Raw genomic sequence first — 24,850 nt, 5'->3', positions numbered from 1 at the left:
CCTTATATCTCCCCAGCCAGCCCAACTTCTGTCTCTGCAGCCAGCACCCTTCTTACTCATCAGCCAGCCACCTTCTGTCTCCCCAGGCAGCACACTTCTGTCTCTTCAGCCAGCCTCACTTCTGTCTCTTGAGCCAGCCCTTGTCTCTCCAGCCACCACCCCTTCTGTATCTCCAGCCACCCCCTCCTGTACCAATACTTAATTTACTTCACTGAGATCCAATCTGAATTTGATATACTGTACCTAAACATTTCTTCCAGTTCCTCTTGCCTAGATGGTACTACTAAACAAGGCCTCTCATGAAGGCCTCTGACCTCTGAACTGTTCACTAATTCTTCATGTCTTTGAAACCATCATGAGTTAGCTTGGGAGACTGAGTTTGGAGAGACTTTTAAAAATGAGGACTGGGTAGAAGTCAGAGAGAAAGCTGCTTCTACTTCCATGCATTAAGATCAAAGAGAATGTCTATAACTTGCCAGTACCAACATCAAGAGGGGGACTGCCGGGACTGGAGCCACCCCTCCTGTGGCTATGCCCCACAGACCTGCAATTTTAAACAAAACTTGTGCTGTACTGGCTCAGAAAAAGAAATGAGCAGGACTTAAAGTGTAATTCCAGTGGCCAAGCATGCTCTCACCTTCACCCCTAGCGGCTTGCTCCACAGCAAGGAACCCTTTAGCTCCATGGAACTGGCTGTACTGTAGCTCATTATCCCCAGGGAAGTGACACGGACAGCCGAATGGTGCAGTTTCTACAAAGCACATTTATTTTGCCCACTGTATTACCACAGCATGGAAGTAAGAATTGCATTCCCACTACAATGGTCCAAGTAACACATATGTCCACCTCTCCTGGGACTATGCTAAAGTGTTCCCGGGGTGATTATGGCCTTTTCAGTGGTTGGATGTAAAAATCATAAAATTTACAGTGTGTGTGTGTTACTGCATGTTGCAGCACTACCGCCATGCAGCGGAGCACACTCCAATTTGCTCTATATGGCCATAACTAGGTGTGTGTGGAATGTGCCATTGCACAGGGTGTGTATCATGTTACCGGTGGCCGGGATCCTGGTGTTTAGCATCCCAACACAGGAATCCCGGCCGCAGAATGCCGGCAGGGGGGTGGGCAAGTGGAACAAGCCCCTTACGGTCGCCACGGGTTCTATTCCCATTCTGCAGGTGTCATGGGCACCCAGGAGTGGGAATAGTCCCTGTTGGTCGGCATGCGGACCGTCAGGATAGTGAGGGGGCGGGATGTAGGGAGAGGTGTTGTAACAGGCAGTCTCCTGACCGCTGGTCACATAACTGCATCCCATTGCACATAGAGCTGCAGGGTAGGGGGCGCTGTTAGCGGCACTTTTTCAATTATCTGTTTTAATTACTTTCATTTGCAGCTTCCCCCCTTTTTGAAGCTAATACGTGAACCTAACTTGATAGCTCTTTGTTATTCAGTCACACTGTCCTTTATTACATTTAAATATGCTGGCATTCGCTGGATTCAAACCCATTGCCTGTGGCATTGCAGTCAGACAATCTATTCATTGAGCTATCCGCCCTTGCATAGCAAGCTAGAGAATTCTAAGCTAGATAATACTAACTATTTGAAGCTTACCTTGTACTTTGTGAAAAAATCAGGATTGCAGGTGAGCAGATCTATGTAGTGTGTGGCTCTAAGGGGTTGGGTGCGTGGCTACAAACTACATAGATCTGCTCAGATGCAATGCTGATTATTTTTTTACAAAGTACAAGTAGCTTCATATAGTTTGAAATCGCATAGGTTTTATTCAGGATCAAATAGCTCAATGAGTAGGGTGTTTGACTGGAATGCAGCAGGTTATATGTTTGAATCCTGGGTATGGTATATTGAAATGTGTTATTTAATAAAGGGTATTGTAACTAAATAACATCGAGCTATCAAGTTAAGTGCATGAATGTGGTATTAAGAGGATTTGTGGTAAGGGGCATCATAGCATGGGCTTTCTCTGGGATCAATGTTTTTCATGCCCCTTCCCCATGAGACATGAGACATGTCCCTATTAGAAAAATGGGGAGGCGCCAATTATCTTTTTGGCACAGGGCACCAAAAACTCTAGATACGGCCCTGCCCACCACTGCTAGTTCTCCTTAACCAGTTTCCTCTTATCTTGCAGGGCTACTTGTGCTGCTGCTGCACCGCACAGTAAAGTACAGGGAGGATATGACCATGTAAGTAGATAAAGTATCACACAAAACTCAATCCCTGAGTCTACTGCCTTTTGTTCCTGTCCCACCTCTCCCCCTGTGTGTCTGTATCAGTCTCCCACTCTGTCTTTCTACAGTTATTTATGTGTTTGCTTCTGATCCCTTAATGCATAGGTGTTTCTATAATGGGTGCAGTGTGTGCGGTGCACACGAGCCCCTGTGTCGAGGGGGACCGACACCGCACACCCTGCACCCATATATTATACTTACCCCTCCGGAGTCCCGCGGTGTCCTGCAGTGTAGACACAAATCACTTGGAAAATGGCAGCTGCAACCATTTCCGAGTGGTTTGTGCATGCGCACTGGAAATGTCCCCGGGAACATGGCATGGGCACCATGATCCCGGAGACCTGCGCATGCGCAGTAGACTCTGGCATTATGCCAGAGTCTACTTACTGCCGGAAAGGAGGGGGCCCGCAACAGAGGATACACACGGGTCCCCTCTTCTCTAAAAACACCCCTTGCTTCCATGTGTGCCTCTGCTTTCCCCATGCATGCCTCTGCCCCACCTAACATGTGTGCCTCTACCCGCTAATCACTTTCTTTAACTCTCTGTGTCTCATTATTCCATCTGCCTCCCCATCCCCTCTGTTCCTGCTCCATCTACCAGTGACGGATCTGGGGGAGGGAATAAGGGGGAATGCCCCTTATAACACACAGAGTTTTCCTGCATGACTCGTCAAAGTAGTGTGGCCCATACTGCGTACATCGGAGGCCTCTCCATGCACGCCGGGGGGTTCAAGAATGGGGATGGTGACCTGCATATTTCATTTGTACTGGACCCCAAATTTCTGCTGGTAGCCTGTGGTGGAAGACTTCCTATTTTTGGGCCAAAATATTTGGGGTAGCAAGTTAGCAAGGAAGCAGGTCAGCCCTAACTATTTTGTCAGTCCTGGGCCCCAGTGACAAACGCAGGATTTAGCGAGGGGGTTTCAGTGGGTGGGTGGGTAGGTGGGTGTGTATGTATATGTGCAGGTATGTGTTATAAATATATATAGATATATATACACACACACAAACATACATACATATGTATGTATGTACGTACGTACGTACGTACGTATGCAGGCTGGACGGCACTCATTGAGACTGGTAAACCATAGAAAATCAGCACAGGACGCTGAAGCTGTTTGTCAACATTTCAAAGTTATACTCCTTTAAAAGAGTCTAACTCTGAAACGTTGACATACAGCTACAGCGTTCTGTGCTGATTTTCTATGGTTTACCAGTCTCTATGAGTACCGTCCTGCTTCTGTACATATTATCTGATTCTGACGGGCTCCGGAGCATGTTGTGCGTTACTAGTAAGGAGTGCCATTCATCATTTGCAGATTTTATATATATCTATATATATAAACCAGGGAAGTCCCGCACTCTCACCCAACCCAGGTAGCTGCTGGGGTGCCAATCAAAGCCTGGCCCAGTATAGGGTCAGACTCATAGTACAATACATTTATTAAACAAGACTGGAGAGTGCTATCTGTCTTCCACCCCGGTGGATGTACTCTGTATTGTATCTATATATATATATATATATTTATTTGTGTGGTCATCTGGCACTCTGGATGATAAAAAGCAAAGATTTATTTATGTCCCTGGAGTGCCGCCTATTTTTCTTCAATAGAGGTCCTATCACAGGACCCAAGGAGGATTACCGGTTTTATATATACATTTTATATATATATATATATATATATATATATATATATATATATATATATATAAATCACACATTTAATATATATATTCACAAACTCACACATGTAAACACACATACATACACTCACACATGTAAACACACATAAATACTGTCAAAGTCAGAAAAATATCTCTATGCACACTACCATATTTGCACCTCACACAGATCCGTGCTGCGCATGCGTACGCTCTCCCGTACGTGCGCATACTCACAGTCGCGTGCACCCGCAGGCGCACGGTGTGCGCATTTACGGTAGAGTTTATGTGTTCGTAGCGTGCGACTCAATCGTTACATAATTTAATCAAAATAATGTATTTTATAAGTTAATATTCCCCTGAGTCCAGCAGGTATCAGTGGGTCTCAAATGGCTCTTTGACCTTAGAGATCCCCCAAACAATAGTTTGCATGTTGGGAGGGCTTCACATGGTGTTATGCATAGGTAAGCACAGGAATAGTAATTGAAGATTAATTGTATTCCAAATCAGTATCTTTCCTGCAGACGGAGTACAATAGCCTTTAATTACACTGAGCTTTGAGACTCAATGAGGAGGGCCAACACCTGTGTTTACCAATGGGGCCGGATTTGTCTCCAGAAGAATGATTGCTGAGATGTCATTGTCTCAACTGAGAGTGGACAGTGAGATAGTATTCGCCAAACAATAGCTTCCCACAAGACAGGAATGTGTTGGTCATCACCCATTGTTTTGCATAACCAAGGCCACTGATGCAGCTGGCTCACATGCTGTGAGGGACACACACACATCTTGTTGTTGACACACCCCCACAGCTGGAATGAGGGTATGATATACCCACTGGAGATCACAGGGCTCACTCACTCACTCACACAGCTACCTGGCACCCAGCAGCATGGCGGCTACATCCCCAGGACTGACCTACAAACTAAAGGCTAAGTATTGAATTCACATGGCTAGATAAGGAAATATAGACAGATTGCTTTAAGGTCAATGGTGCTGGATTAAATAGGATATTGTAACTTGGTTGTGTGATTGTTGGGTGTTTGTGTTGACACTCTGTGAAGTCTGTGATGAATTGGAACAGTAGACAATCTGTAGCATAGTACTTGTGGTATTTGTTTGCCTATGGTGATTTAAAATAGATTGTGCTGGTTAGTTATAATATATCTTGTTAATCATAAATACCACCATGCAGTTACGTTTGAACATGTGCTGGTAGCAATGGCAGGCTGAGATGTGTGGTTACATTGTGATCTGGTCTTGTGATGAATATGCTCTGGTTATTGAGATACTGAAGTTGTTTGGAATGTGAAAGTGAATAAGATGGTTCTAGGAAGTTGGATTGAAATTGTGAAAGGTGATTTAGATGGTTTGGAATTGTAAAATCAGAACATATGCATTGTTCTGAGGCTTGGACATTTTGGAATAAAATGGAGTCTTGTGTCTTCTGCTATGTGATTGTGGTGTAGCAGAGAGTGCCATGTGTTTGGACCTGCAAATCTAAAATGGCTGCTGCCGGGTATTTTCCCCTCCCCCTTTCAACCATGTGGTGCAGTCTTTGGAATCATGGGAGCTTTAATAAAATGGAGTCTAGCTTCTGTCCCATGCGGTATTGTAGTGTTGTGTATATAGGGACTGCCAGTATGGGTAAGGTCAAGTATTTTCTCCACAAAGATTCTCAGCATTGAATAACTACGCAGCGATTGTTCCTCACATGTGTAAGCTTCGCTGCAATCATATTGTCTGTATTGTTATGGTGAGCCATTTCTCTCTCTCTCTCTCTCTCTTCTCCTCTTTCTCTCTTATTTTCCCTTAAACGTAATTGTATTGTATTGTATTGTATTTCCTGTGCAGTTATCTGGTTAGTTAGTCTATGTTATATTGGTAGTGTATAATTGTATTGTATTATTCTTTTGCAAGCATACCATCCATGATATATATATAAGGCGTTAGACCCTAAGCCCAGGTATCTGTGTATTTCTTATAGTGTTAAGTACTCTCAGAGCGTCGGTGACGCTCAAACAGCTTTGAAGTTAATAAGGTTACACTGTGTTGCATTTACACTCTATCATTACACTAAGGTTTTACTGCATAATACACCGTTTATGGTTTAGATATAAAGGTTTAACATTGTGAGCGTCAGCGCCGCTGGTGATCTCCTCGTGGTCCCGAGCGTCCGCTACGCTATAGCGAATCATTACGTTAGTCGGCAGCCAATAGCGTGCCTGCCTGTAATCTCTTGGCCGTGAGCGAACGTGACGCTTGAGCGTCTCGACTACGGCTAAGCGATTGTTACGCAAAGTGCGTACCCTTACGGTACTCCATACATAAATAGCGTACAGTGTTCTTAGACCTCATAAAGGGTTTTATATATGATAAATATTTAGCTTTATCAATTGGCTGCTCGTCCAGTCCTTCACATATCTCTGCTAGGTAATTTCAGCAGACATTATCCATCAGCAAAGGGCGGGAGATCATATTCTTCGCAGTGCTGACGGGATAAGCGTCTGCTTCGCTTAGTAAAGGGTGCTGAAGGAATCCGGGAACCAGAGGTAAGAAACAACACGCTAGTGTCTTTTAAAACTGTTTATTTCTGTTTTGCATATACACGCATATATCTGCATTCCTTTTTCGTGTATATTCATGTCATTTTCCTGGTTGCCATTTCACAATTGATAACGTGCTGAGAAAGATTTGTTGCTATTGGTAGATCATCTACATTGATAAACGTGCTAATTGTATTTTTGTGGCCAGCGTACACGTGTCTCTAACAAAAGGCTGAGACTCGCGAACACAACCCAAAGGCCGACGCACGCAGCGTATATTACGCAACGGAGCGTCTGGGTACGCCCACTGAAACTCAAATCGCACAATAGCATTGTTTTAGTGGGGGCGGTATAGCATAGCCACGTGATAACAGCACAAATTGATTTCAGTTTTTCCAAAACTTAGTTTAAATACCTTACTTTACTGTAATGCCTCTGGGGACAGCTATCAGACTACGGGAAATGATTTTTCTGATCAGAAAACTATAAGAATGATAGTGGGTTGAAAAACGGTATGAGTGTATTGAATCCCGCTTTGTGGACTTTGTGATCTGTGTGATCTTTAGTGGAACGTGATGAGCACGGTCTGAGTGAAAACGTGCAACAGAGTGTGATAAAGTTACGATCTGGCTGTTTTGGAGCACAGTAGGGAGACTCCAATGATCCTACCATTTATGGGCAACAAGTGTCTATAAGGGGTACGATTGGACCGCACGGTTGTAGGTGTGACCAATAACGCAACGTGATACGAGGTAAATTGCCCTCATACGTGTTGTAGGGAGCACATGCAAGCGTGATTTGTGTAAAGAAAAAGGAAGGGAATTTTCTCAGGAAAATCTCTAGAGATAGGGCCTGCAACGGCTACACGTGTCTGCTAGAAGGCGGACCGGAGATACTCGGAGCAGAAGAAGTTCAGTGGAAGAGCTTTAAGGATTTCCAACGTAGATTTCTGTGTTTGGTGCATTTAAGGAAGTTTTTCTGTGTTAAAGAGGTCCACAATGGCAGCCAAGTGCACAACACAGGGACGTTCAGCAGTCAGGGTTCAGACTGCAGAGGCTTGCAGACCCCGAGGGTCTGCTCGGTTAGTAATGTGGGGGAAGTATGGTCCCCACACTGAGACCTTTTGTGATGAATGGACACGAATGACTGCGGGGGATAAAGCACCATTTCCTGGGATAGGTAGTTTTAACTCAGAGGTGTTGCATAATTTAAGGCGGAGGATCTGTCTCATAAAATCCTGGAAACAACGAGTTAAACATGATGATTATTTACAGTTATGGCAACAGGAAAGTGAATTGCAAAGAGAGTTAACTGACTTATCTGACTCTTATCTTGGGAGGAGAGACATGGCAATGGAGAGGATTATGGTTGCGGAGAAAAGCACAATGTTGAACAATAAAAACGCTCTTAGCAACTGTAGTATAGATGATAAGAATAAGTGTAATAAATGTAACAATGATAATTGTAATACTGTTAAATGTACAACTATTAACCTATGCAAGTTGCACCCCATGTCAAACTTCCCTCAGGAATACGAACAAGAAAGTGAGCCCAGAACGATGTCGGCACCTCTTCCAGAAGCCATCCTACAAGACATCCAGGTGGACGCGACCAACTCGGTAAAGGCAATAATCCAACCCCCTAACGGAGGGTCAGGTGAGGTCGTGTCCACAGGTACGTACAAAGTTTTATATTACGCACAAACAAATGTACCTCATATTGTAAGACCAACACAAGATGATGTAATTGAGTTTAGTCCTGTCAGGGTGATCACAGTCCCCAATGGGAAGACTGACGAACAGGGAATCATTCCCGTCAAGGACAGTGCAATGCGCCGTCCCTGGTCCCGGATGGAATTGAGATCAATTATGTCTGAATTTCCTGATCCCAGGAAAAATCTAGTAGCATGTCAAAGGTTTGTTAAAGAACTAGGAAACTCCACAGAACCCACCAACAAAGAGTGGCGGACAGTGCTGAGGGCATGTTTGCCCTCCAGTGTTGACCCTGCGAAATTTATTGCTGATTGTAAATTAGACACGGAGGTACCTTGTACGGAGGAACACAATCAGGAATGTATTAAGCAGATCAACCGACAGTTGGAAGTATATTTCCCAGCCATTGTCGAGTGGAACAAAATCTTCTCCATAAGACAAAACAAAGAGGAAAGTACTTCTAATTATTTCCACCGGGCATTGCAGGACATGACTAGGTATACGGGTATAGAAAACATTGAAACAAGTGAACCGCACAGAGAAGTAGCAGTATCTGTGCTAATGGATGGTTTAAGGGAAGTGCTGAGAGCAAGGATACAGATCACCAATCCATACTGGAGAGATAAATCAGTAACTGCATTAAGGGACTCTGCTGTTGGGCATGAGCAAAGCAGCATCAAGCACGGGGAAACAAAGAAGCCTCAGATCCCTGTGGGTAAGTCAAAGGTGACAAGGTGTTATAATTGCCAGAAGGAAGGTCATTTTGCAAGAAATTGTAGACCAAGAAGTAGACCAAATTCATATATATCCCCTAGACAAAGATATGAGCAGAGTTATGACACACCAAATTACAATCAGGGATCACATAGGAAGAATTTTGAGCCACACCCATAATATGTAGTCAGGAAAGGTGATCATTAGGACTGATGGTAAGCCTGAGCTAACGGTTAATAAATTATGAGGTCATTCACTGAAGACACAGGAATGACAAGGTGAAACGTTGTAAATGTATTTGTGAAAAATGTTTTTTTTCCTCTCTCTCTCCCCATCTCTGACGATTATTGGTAAGAACTCAAACATTGCATATCCGCTTGGTCTTTGCAGAAGTCTACCAAACCCCAGCATGACCTATCCACATCAATGTATCCTGGCCAGATACAGAAAGTGGAGTATGGTGCTGGAGGGAGGGACGGCGCAAAGAAACCATTGGACATGTAGATATGACAGCCTGATGATCTGGCAATGTTTTAAAATGTTTGAAAAAAATGTTTTTTCTCTTTTCCTATTGTTGGTTATTGTTGATTTATGTAATATACATATACATATGAAGTGTTCTCTCTCTCTGTTGTTTTTTTGTTTCCTCTCTCTTCTCACTCATGTTTTCATGTTTTAAAGATGGTATGTCACCCCTCAGTTAGACAAATGGTGATGCAGGATTTTTTTTGCTCCTTACAGAGAGATCGCTGATTTGGAAGGAATATTGCATCATCGGAGTGTTCGTTTGGAAGACTGAAAGACAGCACCTTTGAGATGACAGCGGAACAAGAAGAACAACAAGACTAGAGAACTTAATATCGTAACAAGTTTCTCTCCCCCTCAAACTGTTTTTCTGTATCCCATTACAAATTTCTTCTTTTCTCCTCCTGTAAGATGGACTTGCCCCAAGAGACTGTGATCCGGATTTTCCTGTTGACCATGATGTTGACCAGAGCAGTCTGTTTCGGTGAGAGTACCAGTGAGGTCGAGAAAGGATCCAGAATGGGTTCTGATGATAAAGATGGAGGCGTAGTTTTCCAAGAACAACTTAACCAACAAGTAAAGGCGAGTATCAGAAAACGATCCGATAGCATTGACCATAGAAGGAATTGCGAAGGATTGTTAGCTGAAGAAAACTGTATCTGTAGGCTCTGTAACAATGTCATTGAGGATGGGTGCATTAAGAAATGCCAATCCAGTTTTAATATCCATATGGACCGGCATCCATTGAGTGACTATCACTCCTTAGTGGGTAGTGTGTTAAATAAAACAGATTGTTGGGTATGCTCTCAAGTACCTCAAGGTCATAGCAAATCAGGGCTAGTACCATTTCCTTTAACGTTAGGGGAGGTACTTGAGTTAAGTGGTGGGAGACCGGTGGACAGGAGGTTTAATATCTCCAGCCCTCCTAGTTTGAAGCTCCACCAATACCATGTGGATAGGTCCCTATTATGTTTTAACATCTCCAATCCCCGAAAGCCGGGAAATTGGGAAGTGTCATGGAGTAACCAAACCATGACCTTTTCGCATAGAGCAGATAGAATGCCTACAGATACAGAGCTTATATGCCACATAGCCAGTAGAGGAAAATCTTTCCGGTATAGGTATACCTTAGGAAATAGGATTACGAGAGTTGGAGAGGTATCACCAGGATACTGGGCACATATCATACAAACAGATACGTGTACTAGACAGATGGGAGAATTAGGGTTAGGAGAGTTCACATGGAAAATGTGTAACATGGTAATGACATATTCAGTCCCATATGTTCTCCCCGATGATGCATATTTCACATGCGGGAGAAAGGCGTATGAGCGGCTTGCCCCAAACTCAGAAGGATTGTGTTATATTGGAAAAGTACTGCCTGAAGTAATGACTGTATCACATGACAAAATGAAAGATATACACCGTGGTGCCCAAGCTCCTTATACTCACACCCATTACGAGCACGTAGTTAAAAGGCAACTGACAGAGAGGACAGAGCATTTCGCCTCTGACATGATCCATGAATCCACTGGGATTCAGGTTCTACTTGCGCTAGATTTCACTCGCACCGCTCGAGGAGTGATGAACTATAGATACATCTCTGCGCTTGCAAATTTGTTAGATAATATCACTGAAATGTATGATGACACGTTTAGGTATACTGGAAGGGAACTTCAAGCTTACAAAACAGAACTGGTACAGCATAGAATGGTTCTTAATTACCTCACAGCAGTGACAGGCGGATATTGTGTCACACTGGCAACACAATACGGCGTGAAATGTTGCACATATATTACGAATAGCACCGAGGATCCGGTCGAGGTCATAGACCAAAAGATGGACGATATTCTCCAACTGAAGTGGGAATTTCGCAGAAGACACAATCTCACTCTTGCTGCTGTAGGTAATGAGCTGACTGGTTGGGTGTCATGGTTGAACCCGCGAAATTGGTTTTCTGGTTTAGGAGAATGGGCTCAAGGAGTCATAATGGATGTTGGGAAGTTTCTCCTATGTATCTTAGGTGTTGTCATATCAATTGGCTTGATATTTAGATGCGGTCAGGCTTTAATGAAGTGCAAACATCGTACCAGGGTAATGAGTTTGAGGAGTGAGGAAACTGTAATTCCAATGGACTTGATTTATGACCCAACGGTAGAAACAATGATGTAATGAAAATGCGATTATACGGTCCGTTTCTTTCACCTGTTTTTTCCGTTTTCCTCCAAGGTAAAAAGACCCACTTGGACGAGGAATTTTGATGAGCCGATATACAGACAACAGATGGATTAAAGAAGAAGTTTTGACAACCTTATACACAGATTTTTGATGAACTATGCCATAGATCCCCAGTTTCCCTAGAAATTTTAAAATTACGCTAGCCCAACACTTTTGTAAATCTATGGACATTGACAGCTTTTGCTCGCACCTTATGGGCAAAAGCACAAAGAAGACTGCAACCAACAGACACCGAACAAGACTTCAACCGACAAATGTACATTAACCTGACATAGAATACCACAGCATTTACCATAAGTGTTCTTTATCTTCATTTCTACAACCCTCAGGTAATGACACACATAGTCGATAGGGAATCCAGGCACAGATATCAGCAACCACATACCTCCCCCATTCATGTATCATCAACTAAAATGTGCTCCCCCATTTTGTTACAACCACAGCCGAAAAGAGCTCGGTAGAGTTTGACAGCCCATCCACAGACCCTTAATACGGGATAAGAAGGAATTCAAATGTATACTTCACAATACCTCGAAGCTTGATGTACCACACGTACGGCACGATGATACATGACCCCCCAAACATGGACTCATACACACATGCTTCTGCTATCTCACTAGGTCATACCCTCTTCACACCTTCTCCTCTCTCCTCCCTTACCCAACCATGGAAATGTATTAACCCCTGACATATATTTTTCTCTTTTTGAAATGTTTTAGAAGGTGGCAGTTATTGCTGACTGCCAAAGGGTGGACTGTCAAAGTCAGAAAAATATCTCTATGCACACTACCATATTTGCACCTCACACAGGTCCGTGCTGCGCATGCGTACGCTCTCCCGTACGTGCGCATACTCACAGTCGCGTGCACCCGCAGGCGCACGGTGTGCGCATTTACGGTAGAGTTTATGTGTTCGTAGCGTGCGACTCAATCGTTACATAATTTAATCAAAATAATGTATTTTATAAGTTAATATTCCCCTGAGTTTAGCAGGTATCAGTGGGTCTCAAATGGCTCTTTGACCTTAGAGATCCCCCAAACAATAGTTTGCATGTTGGGAGGGCTTCACATGGTGTTATGCATAGGTAAGCACAGGAATAGTAATTGAAGATTAATTGTATTCCAAATCAGTATCTTTCCTGCAGACGGAGTACAATAGCCTTTAATTACACTGAGCTTTGAGACTCAATGAGGAGGGCCAACACCTGTGTTTACCAATGGGGCCGGATTTGTCTCCAGAAGAATGATTGCTGAGATGTCATTGTCTCAACTGAGAGTGGACAGTGAGATAGTATTCGCCAAACAATAGCTTCCCACAAGACAGGAATGTGTTGGTCATCACCCATTGTTTTGCATAACCAAGGCCACTGATGCAGCTGGCTCACATGCTGTGAGGGACACACACACATCTTGTTGTTGACACACCCCCACAGCTGGAATGAGGGTATGATATACCCACTGGAGATCACAGGGCTCACTCACTCACTCACACAGCTACCTGGCACCCAGCAGCATGGCGGCTACATCCCCAGGACTGACCTACAAACTAAAGGCTAAGTATTGAATTCACATGGCTAGATAAGGAAATATAGACAGATTGCTTTAAGGTCAATGGTGCTGGATTAAATAGGATATTGTAACTTGGTTGTGTGATTGTTGGGTGTTTGTGTTGACACTCTGTGAAGTCTGTGATGAATTGGAACAGTAGACAATCTGTAGCATAGTACTTGTGGTATTTGTTTGCCTATGGTGATTTAAAATAGATTGTGCTGGTTAGTTATAATATATCTTGTTAATCATAAATACCACCATGCAGTTACGTTTGAACATGTGCTGGTAGCAATGGCAGGCTGAGATGTGTGGTTACATTGTGATCTGGTCTTGTGATGAATATGCTCTGGTTATTGAGATACTGAAGTTGTTTGGAATGTGAAAGTGAATAAGATGGTTCTAGGAAGTTGGATTGAAATTGTGAAAGGTGATTTAGATGGTTTGGAATTGTAAAATCAGAACATATGCATTGTTCTGAGGCTTGGACATTTTGGAATAAAATGGAGTCTTGTGTCTTCTGCTATGTGATTGTGGTGTAGCAGAGAGTGCCATGTGTTTGGACCTGCAAATCTAAAATGGCTGCTGCCGGGTATTTTCCCCTCCCCCTTTCAACCATGTGGTGCAGTCTTTGGAATCATGGGAGCTTTAATAAAATGGAGTCTAGCTTCTGTCCCATGCGGTATTGTAGTGTTGTGTATATAGGGACTGCCAGTATGGGTAAGGTCAAGTATTTTCTCCACAAAGATTCTCAGCATTGAATAACTGCGCAGCGATTGTTCCTCACATGTGTAAGCTTCGCTGCAATCATATTGTCTGTATTGTTATGGTGAGCCATTTCTCTCTCTCTCTCTCTCTCTCTCTTCTCCTCTTTCTCTCTTATTTTCCCTTAAACGTAATTGTATTGTATTGTATTGTATTTCCTGTGCAGTTATCTGGTTAGTTAGTCTATGTTATATTGGTAGTGTATAATTGTATTGTATTATTCTTTTGCAAGCATACCATCCATAATATATATATAAGGCGTTAGACCCTAAGCCCAGGAATCTGTGTATTTCTTATAGTGTTAAGTACTCTCAGAGCGTCGGTGACGCTCAAACAGCTTTGAAGTTAATAAGGTTACACTGTGTTGCATTTACACTCTATCATTACACTAAGGTTTTACTGCATAATACACCGTTTATGGTTTAGATATAAAGGTTTAACATTGTGAGCGTCAGCGCCGCTGGTGATCTCCTCGTGGTCCCGAGCGTCCGCTACGCTATAGCGAATCATTACGTTAGTCGGCAGCCAATAGCGTGCCTGCCTGTAATCTCTTGGCCGTGAGCGAACGTGACGCTTGAGCGTCTTGACTACGGCTAAGCGATTGTTACGCAAAGTGCGTACCCTTACGGTACTCCATACATAAATAGCGTACAGTGTTCTTAGACCTCATAAAGGGTTTTATATACGATAAATATTTAGCTTTATCAATACATACATACATACTTTACATACCCAAGCACACACACAAACCCACATACATACATACATACATACATACATACATACATACATACATGCAGGGGCGGAACTACTGGCGGGGCAGGCAGTGCATTGCACTGGGGCCCCGCCGCACTCAGGGGCCCACAGCCGCCGGCCGGCATTTAGAACAGATTGACATGCGGACGAACGTCCGCATGTCAATCTGCGGTCTCCTCTCCCTCCCTGCTGCGGTGCCTGCTCCCCCGGCCCCCCCTCCCCCCCCTATGTGTTGGAGGGACACGAGCGCATCGCGCGTCTCTCCTGTGTCCCTCCTGGCTCTCCCCCAGCTGTCTAAGGAAGCATGTGCCGTTCGTGAGCTCTGATTGGCTCACGAACGGCACTTCCTTCATTAGACCGGCCGGGGGGAGAGCCAGGAGGGACACAGGAGAGACGCGCGATGCGCTCGTGTCCCTCCAACACATAGAGGGGGGAGGGGGGGCCGGGGGAGCAGGCACTGCGGCATATACCTGGCACTGGGGACATATACCTGGCACTGGGGGGACAGATCTGGCACTGGGGACATATACCTGGCACTGGGGGGACAGATCTGGCACTGGGGACATATACCTTGCACTGGGGGGGCATATACCCGGCACTGAGGGCATGTACCTGGCACTGGGGGGGCATATACCTGGCACTGAGGGCATGTACCTGGCACTGGGGGGGCATATACCCGGCACTGGGGGGCATATACCTGGCACTGGGGGGGGGCATATACCTGGCACTGGGGGGGGGGGCATATACCCAGCACTGGAGGCATATACCTGGCACTGGGAGGGAAGCAGGCACTGGGGGGGGGAATATCTGGCACTGGGGGCATATACCCGGCATTGGGGGGGCATATACCCGGCACTGGGGGCATATACCTGGCACTGGGGGGGAATATCTGGCACTGGGGGCATATACCTGGCACTGGGAGCATATAACTGGCACTGGGGGGCATGTACCTGGCACTGGGGGCATATACCTGGCACTGGGGGCATATACCTGGCACTGGGGGGGAATATCTGGCACTGTGGGAGAATATCTGGCACTGGGGGGGCATATACCCGGCACTGGGGGCATATACCTGGCACTGGGGGGGGAAGCAGGCACTGGGGGGGGCATATACCTGGCACTGGGGGCATATAACTTGCACTGGGGGCATGTACCTGGCACTGGGGGCATATACCTGGCACTGGGGGGGAATATCTGGCACTGTGGGAGAATATCTGGCACTGGGTGCATATACCTGGCACTGTGGGGGAATATCTGGCACTGGGAGCATATGTGGCACTGGGAGCACGGCCCTAGCAACAAGCACTACCCACTAGCAACGAGCATGACACCCAGTGCATGAAACCCCTGGCAACGAGCATGACATCCTGGCACCGTGCATGGAACCAAGTGCATGAAACCCCTGGCAACAAGCAGGTAATTTAAAAGTAATTGGAAGCCTTACTGTAGAACTTAATGTGTAATGGGCATTACGGTGTGTGGCATAATGTATCACGGACATTGCGGTGTGTGTCATAATGTTTCAGGCATTACGGTGTGTTGTATACTATATCACGGGCATTGTGGTATGTGGTATAATGTCTCAGGATCATTGTGGTGTGTGTCATACTGTGTCACAGACATTGTATGTGCTATAATGTATCAGGGGCATTGCAGTGTGTAGCATAATGTATAACGGGCATTGCGATTCCTGGCATAATGTGTCACAGGCATTACGGTGTGTGGAATAATGTGTCACAGGCATTACAGTGTGTGGCATAATGTGTCGGGGGCATTACGGTGTGTGGCATAATGTGTCGGGGGCATTACAGTGTGTGGCATAATGTGTAGGGGGCATTACGGTGTGTGCATATTGTGTCATGTGCATTATTGTCAGTGATCGCAAAAACGCGCTATGGCGCGTATTTTACCCAGAAACAGCCGCCCAGGACTCACATTTAGAAGATGAGCGGGTCCCACAGGACGCGCTCATCTGAATATGTGTTTGCATGTGTTAAGCCTGTCAGCGGAATGCAGGAGGTGACTGGCTGTTTCCTCGGCCAATCACCTCCTGTAGTCTCCATCCAATCACAGCCTGCAGCATCTCCCGCTTTGAATCCTGCTCCCCGCCAGCACATGAATCTGTGCTGCAGGGCTGACAGACTGGCCCCGCTCATCCGGCTCCACTGCTGCTCTGCCGCCAGCACCCTCCTCTGCGACTGGGAGTACAGCTCCGGATCTGCCCGCCGCCACCCCCCTACCCGGGACCCGCTCAACGCCCCACCGAGACCCGACAACTACCTTCCAGCAGGAGCCGGCCGGGCTGCGCAGCTCCCGCTGTAGGTAAGCAGTAGACAGTGCTGCATCGCCCCGCTTCACCTGGAGTAGCTGGTGCAGATGCGGGATGTCCGGGGGCTGCAAGCTCCGTGTGTGCAATGTGAGGCCGCTCAGAGTGTCAGGGCCTCACTGACACCATTTTTCTGACAGCACAGTGCAGTGAGTGCACTGGCACAAGTAGCCAGCCTGCGCCGCAGCATGAAGGAGCTATCTGTGAAATCGCAAGCAGAGGCTGGCAAGAAGGAGCTCCTCCGATCGCTTCCCCTGACGGGCTGGCCACTGCTAAATATACCAGTAATCAGTACAACTGTGCAGTGACACTGACTTTCCCATTGCACCTGGGGCTCCACTACTTTGACACAGTTGGAACTGATTATCGGTATATTTAGCAGTGGCCAGCCCGTCAGGGGAAGCGATTGGACGAGCTCCTTCTTGCCAGAGAACAGCCTCTGCTTGCGATTTCACATAGAGCTCCTCCAGGCTGCGGCTACTACAGGCGCAGTCTGGCTACTTGTGCCAGTGCACTCACTGCACTGTGCTGTCAGAAAAAATGGTGAGTGTCAGTGAGTTGCTGCTGGGGGCGGAACCACTTGTGTCAAACGGCTCCTTCGTGCTACTGGAGGTGATAAGTGAGTGGTTACTGCAATGTGCCTCAGTGCTCTACCAGGCGCATTGTGTATAATAACGTGCTCTACCAGGCGCATTGTGTATAATAACGTGTTCTACCTGGCGCAATGTGTATGATAACGTGCTCTACCTGGCGCAATGTGTATGATAACGTGTTCTACCTGGCGCAATGTGTATGATAACGTGCTCTACCTAGTGCAATGTGTATAATAACGTGCTCTACCTAGTGCAATGTGTATAATAACGTGCTCTACCAGGCGCATTGTGTATAATAACGTGCTCTACCAGGCGCATTGTGTATAATAACGTGTTCTACCTAGTGCAATGTGTATAATAACGTGCTCTACCAGGTGCATTGTGTATAATAACGTGTTCTACCTAGTGCAATGTGTATTATAACTAGTGATGAGCGGATTCGGTTTTACTCGGTTTTACTCGGTTCTCAAAACGGCATATTATTGGCTCACGGATGTCACGTGTTTTGGATAGCCAATAAGATGCCGTTTTGAGAACCGAGTAAAACCGAGTAAAACCGAACCTCGCTCATCACTAATTATAACGTGCTCTACCTGGCGCATTGTGTATAATAACGTGTTCTACCTGGCGCAATGTGTATGAAAATGTGCTCTACCAGGCGCATTGTGTATAATAACGTGTTCTACCTGGCGCAATGTGGCTGATAACGTGCTCTACCATGCGCATTGTGTATAATAACGTGTTCTACCTGACGCAATGTGTATGATAACTTGCTCTACCTAGCGGCAATGTGTATGATAACTTGCTCTACCTAGCGGCAATGTGTATGATAACATGCTCTACCTGATGCAATGTGTATGATAACTTGCTCTACCTAGCGGCAATGTGTATGATAACATGCTCTGCCTGGCGCAATGTCTATGATAACGTGCTCTACCTGGCGCAGTGTGTATAACGTGTTCTACCTGGTGCACTGTGTATGATAAAGTGCTCTACCTAGCGGCAATGTGTATGAAAACGTGCTCTACCTGGTGCAAAGTGTATGACGTGCTGTACCTGGTGCAAAGTGTATGACGTGCTGTACCTGGTGCAAAGTGCATGACGTGCTGTACCTGGTGCAAAGTGTATGACGTGCTGTACCTGGAGCAAAGTGTATGACGTGATCTACCTGGATCAGTGTGCATAGGAGGTTCTACCTGGTGCAATGTGTATAAGCGCCACTACTGTGTGGTGTAATGTGAATTAACACTATTATGTGGTCACGCCCCTTCCCTATGGGGAATCTGCCTGCCGCTATGTATAAAAATGGGGAATCTGCCTGCCGCTATGTATAAAAATGGGGAATCTGCCTGCCACTATGTATAAAAATGGGGAATCTGCCTGCCGCTATGTGTAAAAAGGTAGAATCTGCCTGCCGTAATGTGTAAAAAGGGCACGCTATCTGCCGTTATGTGTAAAAGTGTATGGTGTCTGCCGTAATGTGTAAAATGGGGACACTGTCTGCCGTAATGTGTAAAATGGGGACGCTGTCTGCCGTAATGTGTAAAAAGTGCACGCTGTCTGCCGCTATGTGTAACGAGGGCACGCTGTCTGCCGCTATGTGTAACGAGGGCACGCTGTCTGCCATTGTGTAAAAAGTGTATGCTGTCTGCCGCTATGTGTAACGAGGGCACGCTGTCTGCCGTTATGTGTAAAAAGTGCACGCTGTCTGCCGTTATGTGTAAAAAGGGGAATCTGTTCGCTGTAAGGAGTAAAAGGGTCTCTACCTGGTGTAGTGGTGCTACTGTGCGGCGTAATTTGAAGAATGGAGACTACTGTGCACCGTTTTATGAATTGGTATTATTTTGTGGACACACCCCTTCCCCACGAAGCCACGCCTACGGCGCGCACTGCCCATGGGGTGGACTTGGATGGGATGGGGGGGGGGGGGCCCAAAGCATTTTGTTGCACCTGGGCCCACCGCTTGCTTGTTCCGCCACTGCATACATGCATTCATATCATACAAAAACACACTTAAACAATGATTTAAAACTTACATACAGAGGGGCAGCCGCGGCAGCGTGAGGACAGAGGGAGCTGCTGTGGCTGAGCATGCTCAGCGAGCCGCTCCCCCGGCAGCCGGGCCCGGGACATTCTCTAAGCAGAGAGCTGCATAGCTCTCTGCTCTTGCTACAGCTCCGTCCGCGTTCGCGATCGCGGCTTTTGCTTTTGTTGAGATGGAGACAGCTGTGTCTCCGTCTCAAAACATTTTTTGGGGTCATCAGGGGGGGGTTCCCAGGTACTCGGAAACCTCCCCTGCGTGCGGCACCTGCAGTTTGTGATGATAACCTTGTAAAGTGCTGTATAGGTTGCACTGTTGTACTGGCCTAGCTTTAAACAATGAATTTGGAATCCTCTGATTAATGTTAGAGGGACTGCTCACTGGGGTGCCATTTCTTCACAATTGGTGGAAGTACCCATTGGTCTCATATCTGGTTTGATGTTAAATACTTGGTATTCTCAGTCATCCAAAGTACTATTCCTAAATTCTCATTTTGGCCTCTCATTATCAAAAGAAACTTATACATCACATATTCTCTACTGTCACTTACCAGCTAGCTGCAGATTGAAAAAAACCTCAACCCTTCTCCTTACAATTTGTCATTAACAGTATTGGGTATTTCTATCGTAAATGACCAGCTTCATTATAAATTTGTCCAAAACATTTGATAACGTCTGGGACCCATGCAGGGGATGGTTCAAGAAATGGGGGAGGCATGTGCAGTCTTCATGTGGACCCCGTCCCTAGACGGTGCATGTCTCCAGCAGACTCTGTCACTGTAGCAGTGATTTCTTTTTAAATACGCATGTGCAGAACTCCAGAAACATAGCATTTGTGCTGCGTTTCCAATGATATATGGGAGAGGTAAGTATAGTGAATGGGCCACTCTGGATCCGGGAGTCTGTGTGGGTCCATGGATGTCCCACTCACCATTTACTTAACCAGAGAGCTCTCTTTTTGGTTTGTCCCTTATCTATCCCATAATGTTTTCCATGTCATTCCCCACTCCTAGACCACTTCTCCTGCCCCCATCCCCTTCCGTCGCCAATAATTTCAGACTGGCCAATGTCATGGCATGCTGTCATCAGTCTCTGTACAGTTGTTTTCATATTGTCAAATCCATATTATGATCTTGAGTGTGCCTTACTGATGCAAACATGCATTTAGTTATGTCTGACTGTACCTCCACTGACATTCAATACACAGGTGTTTAAAGTTAAACATGAATCCCAATAATCGATCCCTTTTATAGAATTCTGTGTTCATGTACATTACCATTTGCTTTCCTCAGCATATCAATGAGATACTCGCAATTCTCCTTTATCCGCTCCTCAATGCTACGTTTCCCCATCCCGAAGTTACTTAATGTTAACATGGAAAAACTTCTCAGCTCCTTCCACCTCTCACCATTGCTGAATGCCAAATCTGCAGGATAAAATAAAGAGTAAATTATCTATGGGACATTACACCAACTACTAAAAATTATAGGGATATTAGACATCAAAAGAATTTGTTTTATCTAGTTGATGTGATTTGTAATTCAAACCTTTTTCTTAAAAAAGACCATGTAATGGGGAATTCAATTCAATGCGATGGAAGTGATGTGCTGTTCCAGGATGGCACATAATGGCCACTGGCATTGCAAGTTCTCCCTCACATCCCATAGAGATGCGAGGAAAACACATGATTATGGCTGAAATGTGCGCCGCAATACCTGGTGGCACATCATTGCGAATAGATTTCCCCCTGTAGTGACATATAACGAGACAGACACACAGAAATGGCTAACATTTATGTTGAAGGACAAACCCCATCACATTTATTCTACTTACATACTTGTCACAGACTGTATACCTTGGGTTACCCATTCTCCCTCACTCCTTCAAAATGCCATGTAAAGAATTTTGGGAACAACAAGAAACATCTTACTAAAGGGCCTTACACACTGGCCGACTGGCCGCTGATATACCCCGGCGACCGATACGGCGGCGGGGGAGGGTGACGGGGGGAGTGAAGTTTCTTCACTCCCCCCGTCTCCCGACCCCATAGCCCTGCTTGCTAATATGGATGATATTGTCCATATTGACTTGCAGGCATAAACAAGCAGACACCAACGATGAACGAGCGCAGGGCCGCGCATCGTTCATCATTGGTGCATGCACACTGAAAGATATGAACGATATCTCATTCATTAATGAACGAGATCGTTCATATCTTTCAGTGTAACCGGTAAATGTGTAGGGCCCTTAATAGTGTAACCTGTGTGTACACTTTAAATAACATGGCTTTGTTCAGTTGTAAAACAACAAATAGATGCTGGGAAGTTCAGTATATTGTGGAGTAGGGAGGAAGAGAAGTAATCAACATATTCTGATTTCAAAGTTTGCCAGTTATACAAATCATAATTTACAGTTCACTGCATGCAAAATGTACATTGGTATATATTACTTTACTAGCTGTTCTACCTGTTGGCGTTACCCGAGGAGCACACGTAGCAAATACGGTAAAAAGTAAAAGGACCATTTTTGTAGTTGATTAAACTCTACACAGTGGAGGTGCAATCCAAATTTTGATCCGATTGTCCGTTTGGGCGTTATTACCAAGCCACGCATTGGTAATGATGTCATTATTGCAACCTCCTTTTCATCATCTTAAGGGAGGTTTAATAAAATTCTAATTACGTAGTTTTCCTATTTCCCACCTGAAGAATATCTATGTTAAATTTCAGCTTCCTAACATATCGGGAAGTAAGAGTGAGTGAGTGAGTGAGTGAGTGAGTGAGTGAGTGAGTGAGTGAGTGAGTGAGGGCTTTCACATTTACATATATATACAGATAGAGCAGAATGTATCTGTTATTGCAGTTATTCACATTTAAGAATATCTGATAATTCCATAACCAAGGCACTAGTCTGACGGCCATCTCCAACCACTTTGTAACCACAGTGTTTTTGATTTAAAAAATAAATCCTCTTTTGTAGCTATAGAGACACATGCATCAGATCATTAATTGAAACTATAGAGGGGATTTCATTAGCCACAGTAATTTACCGCAGGCTAATTGATCCCCAAGGACAATTCAGTAAGCCCTGACTGCAACCTGCAGGCTGCAATCAGTGGGGATTTTATTTTGGGTCTGAGCAGACCTGAAAAGAAATCACCAATATATATCTTTTCATCAGTTGCCTCGCACCCATTAATACATACTGTAGGTCCGGGAACTTATCCCAGATTCTATGTGTTAACACAAGAGATGAGCAGGTTTGGTTCTCAGAGATCCGAACCCCCCAAACTTCACGGCCCGAATCCGGTTCCAAACCCGGATTAGGATTTCCCGCCAGACTCAGAAACCAGAATGAAGCAAAATGTTGTCATCCCGCTGTCAGATTCTCGCAGGTTTTAGATTCCATATAAGGAGCCGCGCGTCGCCGCCATTTTCACTCCAGTCCCGGAGAGTGTAATGAGAGGACATGTCTCCTCAGTGTCTGTGCAGGAAAGTGGTGTGGAGACCTGCTCTATCTTATGTGTCATTCCAGTGCTGTCTTGTGCTGCATCAGTCCAGTGGTGGTGTTCCTGTGCTGCATCAGTCCAGTCACAGTAGTTGTGTCCTCTGCTGCCATATGTCCAGTGCTGCTATATAAGTCCAGTCCATTGCAGTGGTGCTTTGTTGTCCTGCATCAGTCCAGTGGTGGTGTCCTCTGCTGCCATATGTCCAGTGCTGCTGTATAAGTCCAGTCCATTGCAGTGGTGCTGTGTTTTCCTGCATCAGTCCAGTGGTGGTGTCCCTGTGCTTCTGTATAAGTCCAGTGGTACTGCCGTATATGTCCAGTGATACTGTCGTATAAGTCCAGTAATACTACCGTATATGTCCAGTGATACTGCTGTATATGTCCAGTGGTACTGCCGCATATGTCCAGTGATACTGCCGTATATGTCCTGTGGTACTGCCCTACAAGCCCAGTCCAGTGGTACTGCTGTATAAGTCCAGTGGTACTGCTTTATAAGTCCAGTGATACTTCTGTATATGTCCAGTGGTACTGGCGTATAAATCCAGTCCAGTGGTACTGCCGTATAAGTCCAGTGAAACTGCCGTATACTGTAAGTCCAGTAGTACTTCTGTATAAGTCCAGTGGTACTGCCGTATAAGTCCAATGGTACTGCCATATAAGTCCAGTGATACTGCCATATATGTCTAGTTGTACTGCCGTATAAATCCAGTCCAGTGGTACTGCCGTATAAGTCCTGTGGTACTGCCATATAAGTCCAATGATACTGCCGTATATGTCCAGTTGTACTGTCATATAAATCCAGTGGTACTGCCGTAAAAATCCAGTCCAGTGGTACTGCCATATAAGTCCAGTGGTACTGCCTTATAAGTCCAGTGATACTGCCGTATATGTCCAGTGGTATTGGCTTATAAATTCAGTGGTACTGCCGTATAAATCCAGTCCAGTGGTACTACCATATAAGTCAAGTAAAACTGCCATATAAGTACAGTGGTACTTCCGTATAAGTCCAGTGGTACTGCCGTATGAGTCTAGTGGTACTGCAATATAATTCCAGTGATACTGCTGTATATGTCCAGTGGTACTGCCATATAAATCCAGTGGTGCTGCCATACAAATCCAGTCCAATGGTACTGCCGTATAAGTCCAGTGAAACTGCTGTATAAGTTCAGTGGTACTGCTGTATAAGTCCAGAGGTACTGTCATATAAGTCCAGTGGTACTTCTGTATATGTCCAGTGGTACTGCCGTATAAATCCAGTGGTACTGCCATATAAATCCAGTCCAGTGGTACTGACGTATATGTCCAGTGGTACTGTCGTATATGTCCGGTGATACTGCCGCATAAGTCCATTGAAACTGCTGTATAAATCCAGTCCAGTGGTATTGCCGTATAAGTCCAGTGATAATGCTGTATAAGTCCAGTAGTACTGCCATATATGTCCAGTGATACTGCCGCATATGTCCAGTGATACGGCCGCATATGTCCAGTGATACTGCCATATAAGTCCAGTGATACTGCCATATAAGTCCAGTGATACTGCCGTATACGTCCAGTGGTACTGCCCTATAAGTCCAGTGGTACTACCCTATAAGTCCAGTGATACTGCCATATATGTCCAGTGGTACTGCCGTATAAGTCCAGTGGTACTGCCGTATAAGTCCAGTGGT

At 45.3% G+C, this 24,850-nt stretch overlaps 1 protein-coding gene across 1 annotated transcript in view; it reads right to left on the bottom strand.

Annotated features, from left to right (window-relative positions):
- Positions 1-24,850, bottom strand: part of LOC134949242 (cytochrome P450 2F2-like) — a 182,031-nt gene that overhangs the window by 67,480 nt on the left and 89,701 nt on the right. The window contains exon 4 of the mRNA XM_063937718.1: positions 20,953-21,102. Coding sequence (XP_063793788.1) covers positions 20,953-21,102 — 150 coding nt within the window. The remainder of the gene's footprint in view (positions 1-20,952; positions 21,103-24,850) is intronic.

The sequence above is a fragment of the Pseudophryne corroboree genome, chromosome 8, assembly GCF_028390025.1.
Source record: "Pseudophryne corroboree isolate aPseCor3 chromosome 8, aPseCor3.hap2, whole genome shotgun sequence".
NCBI lineage: Eukaryota > Metazoa > Chordata > Amphibia > Anura > Myobatrachidae > Pseudophryne > Pseudophryne corroboree.
Note: the sequence above shows the minus strand (reverse complement) of the source record. Positions and strands in the feature narration are given on the sequence as shown.